At 35.7% G+C, this 3,575-nt stretch overlaps 1 protein-coding gene across 1 annotated transcript in view; it reads left to right on the plus strand.

The window, feature by feature from the left end:
• The window catches only part of LOC106466037 (cadherin-86C-like), a 69,635-nt gene that overhangs the window by 14,640 nt on the left and 51,420 nt on the right, over positions 1-3,575 (plus strand). Inside the window, exons 4-6 of the mRNA XM_022393998.1 lie at positions 986-1,131; positions 1,571-1,615; positions 2,298-2,390. Coding sequence (XP_022249706.1) covers positions 986-1,131; positions 1,571-1,615; positions 2,298-2,390 — 284 coding nt within the window. The remainder of the gene's footprint in view (positions 1-985; positions 1,132-1,570; positions 1,616-2,297; positions 2,391-3,575) is intronic.

Genomic DNA, 3,575 nt, shown 5'->3' on the forward strand with positions numbered 1-3,575 from the left:
ATATGTTCCGTAAAATTAAGAGACTTTGTTGAATTGTAATTTTGTGTTTGTAAATTCTGTGCAATTAATTAAGTTATTGTTAATTGTTTATTGGTTTGATGTAAGTGGCTATTGTTCGGGACGAACAGTACTAAAGAAGGGGGCAGTGTTACGACAGCGGAGGTCACGTGACTTTAGTAACACGTCATATTCTCGAAGCTTCGTGAATCCTCGGGATATTACTAGATTTCGGTATTCTTTTATATATAAGACGGTCAAGACGTGACGGCAAGAATGTAATGCTGTGTAATTGAACTGCAGACAGAGAGAGAATATTGTTGAGTCGAGCACGTGAGACGTTCGTTGCGACTTATAGTGTTTGTTATAGCGCGACTGTGGAAATTAAGTGTATTACAAAGTTGTATTCAGAAAAAATAAACCAGTTTTATTTAAGAAAGGACTTGTGTCGCTAAAGTTTCATCGGAAAGAATTTTTACGGAAAATTAACTAACTAACGGAGGCGTAACAATATCATTGAATTTGGGTCCCACTAGTATCGTTGCAATACACTTTCAGAGTTGGAAATGAATCTATAACACTAGATCATTCACAATAAAAACATTTATAAAGACTCTTTATTAATTACCATTTGTTTTTGTACAATGAAGTTAAAATAGGTTATCGCATGTGGCGACGTCTGATGCTATGTTGCATAAAGCCGTGAATTAATTATCCAAGGCCGAAAAATTAGCGCAATAATCGCTATTCAAACGTCTATCTGATTTTAAATGTAAGGCAGACCTTGACACAAAATGTTAATAAGTAAATTACTTTATTTATTTCATTTGGAAATAGAAAATTTTTCAATGAAGATTCATTTTATGTTATCAGAACAAAACTGGCAGATCTAATATCTAAAAAAAGGAACAGTATATAATACCAATAACCAGACTTTTCTACATTTAAACATGTAATTAATGACGACTTCTGCCCGTGAAAATTTCAGGAACCATTATATACCGTCTGAGAGGCTTTGATGCCGATAATGACGTCTTAACGTTTACTGTTCGAGGAACTGGCGCCAGTGAGCTCCTCGACGTACAATCTGTCAGCCCTACAGAAGCAGACGTCATTCTCAGAAGTTCACCAACGGTAAGACTATACTTCATTTTGACGTATGTGCTTGTAAAAATAGCCTAATTATTGAGCGATACGTATATAAACATGTACGGTTAAGTGACATCTTTGATACTATTATCATTGTCAATACTAGCTCTTCACATAGTATTTATTTATAGCATCTCCAATGTCTATTAACAATACTATTTTCCATGTAAATTTTGTTCTCAAAACGCTTAACACTTAGGAAATCTCACTAGTAATATAATTAATACAAAACAAACATGTCTGATAAAACAATTAACATTTTTATATGATATTACTGTTATAAATGTCTTAGTTATCATTGCTAACCAAAGCGCCACCTAAGGCACTAAATAAAATAGTTATCTTTTTTTAAAAAGCTGAAATGTTCTGTATTTTTCATATGACACTCTACTGTAAAACGTTATATGTGCTCTATATTTTCCAGAGAAATCAATACGAATACACGATATTCATTTCGGACGGAAGCAAGGTAAGTAAGTAATTGTTTGTGACACCGGAAAATATCATATATTACCCAGAAAAATGTTTCATCAGAGTAATTTATATTTTATTGCAGTTGCTTCATTGGTTTATCCAAGTTTTAATTAATTAGACTGCAATTCAGTTAAATTAAAACTTGAAGTTTAAGACTCCTTACAATAGAGGATTATTTTAATTTGAATTATATTCAAAAATAGTTGTTTTCCTTGAAGTTAAACAGGGTTTTCTTCATCATTCATTTATGTGTAACCTTTATTAAAACATTGGCTAAGAAATAATGACATATTTAATCCTATATGATGTGAAAATGCCTACAAACACTATTTAATTATTTATAACTAAATTTTGAAATTAATTCAGCAACGTCTTCAATTTATGAAGTGTTAATATATGTCAGTCTAAATACTACTGTAATTCATTTTCCTAAATTCATATATTGTGTGATATTCTCTATCATCGACCTGGCGAGATCCTTTATTCCAAACTTCAAATCTTAGCAAGTTATAAGGGGATTTGTCCTAATATCATCATACACGTTTACATATCACTATTCACCTCACCTAGAGATGAAAGCTAAATAACCTCAAATGCTCTCTCGAAATGAAAGAGTACAGATATCTTTTATATTTAAAAACTTTACCAACTTTCTTGTGTGCGTGTTTTTTTTTCAGACTTCGCTTGCACCTTCAACCATTGTCTTTACTGAAGCGACAAAAGTTCCTTCGCCTTTCCTAGAGTACGAATCTATAATCACTGTAGCAGAAGTAAGTACCTAAATTACTTGAGTTTTAGCGTAGATATTTTAATACTTATTTAAAATTACATACTGCTAGAAGATCTCAAAGACTGGTGAAGAAAAATATTAGTTGCTCAGCAAGTACGAAGAATTTCCGAGAAAAGGCTTGCTCCAGAAATACTTTAATTGTAGTATTATTGCCTTGTTTGTTTGTTGTAGGTTTCATGTTTTTGCGCAAAGCTACAACGAGCTACTTGCGCATAACATTTCCTAATTTTAAGAAAGGCAGTGAGTCAACAGTACCCACTGCGATCTCTTCGATTACCCTTAACTGACCAACGAGCGGGATTTGTCAGTACAACCCCAACGTGCAACCAGATACGATTCATAAACTATCCGTGGGCCCGGCATGGCCAGGTGGTTAAGGCGCTTGACTCGCAGTCTGAGGGTTGCTGGTTCGAATCTCCGTCACACCAAACATACTCGCCCTTTCAGCCGTTGGGGCGTTACCATGTGACGGTCAATCCCACTATTCGTAGGTAAAAGAGTAGCCCAAGATTTGGCGGTGGGTGGTGATGACTAGCTGCCGTCCCTCTAGTCTTACACTGCTAAATTAGGGACGGCTAGCGCAGATAGCCCTCGTGTAGCTTTGCGCGAAATTCAAAACAAACAAACAAACTCTCAGTGTACACTAACCCTGGGGCTACATCAAGCCATTTTTTGCTGTTTGTTTTTGGGCTTGATCATTCCCATTGTGTCCAAATTATGTAGTTACATTCTTGAAAAAATTGGAAATAGGACTAATATTAAGACATACAATCCACAGGGTTAAGTAAGTTAACATACAATCCACAGGGTTAAGTAAGTTATTTTACAACGATTTTGAATAAGCAAATGGCCAGGTGGTTAGGGTGCTTGACTCGCAATCTGAGGGTCGCGGGTTCGAATTCCAGTCACACCAAATATGCTCACCCTTTCAGCCGCGGGGGCGTTACCATGTGACGGTCAATCCCACTTTCCGTTAGTAAAAGAGTAGCCCAAGAGTTGGCGGTGGGTGGTGATGACTAGCTACCTTCACTCTAGTCTTACACTGCTAAATTAGGGACGGCTAGCGCAGATAGCCCTCGTGTAGCATTGCGCGAAATTCAAAACAACAAATGTCTTGACTGTTGTGTATAACGAAATAACAAAATGACATAATTTTGAGTATCTG

Source organism: Limulus polyphemus, unplaced genomic scaffold (assembly GCF_000517525.1).
Source record: "Limulus polyphemus unplaced genomic scaffold, Limulus_polyphemus-2.1.2 Scaffold2131, whole genome shotgun sequence".
NCBI classification, from domain to species: Eukaryota; Metazoa; Arthropoda; class Merostomata; order Xiphosura; family Limulidae; genus Limulus; species Limulus polyphemus.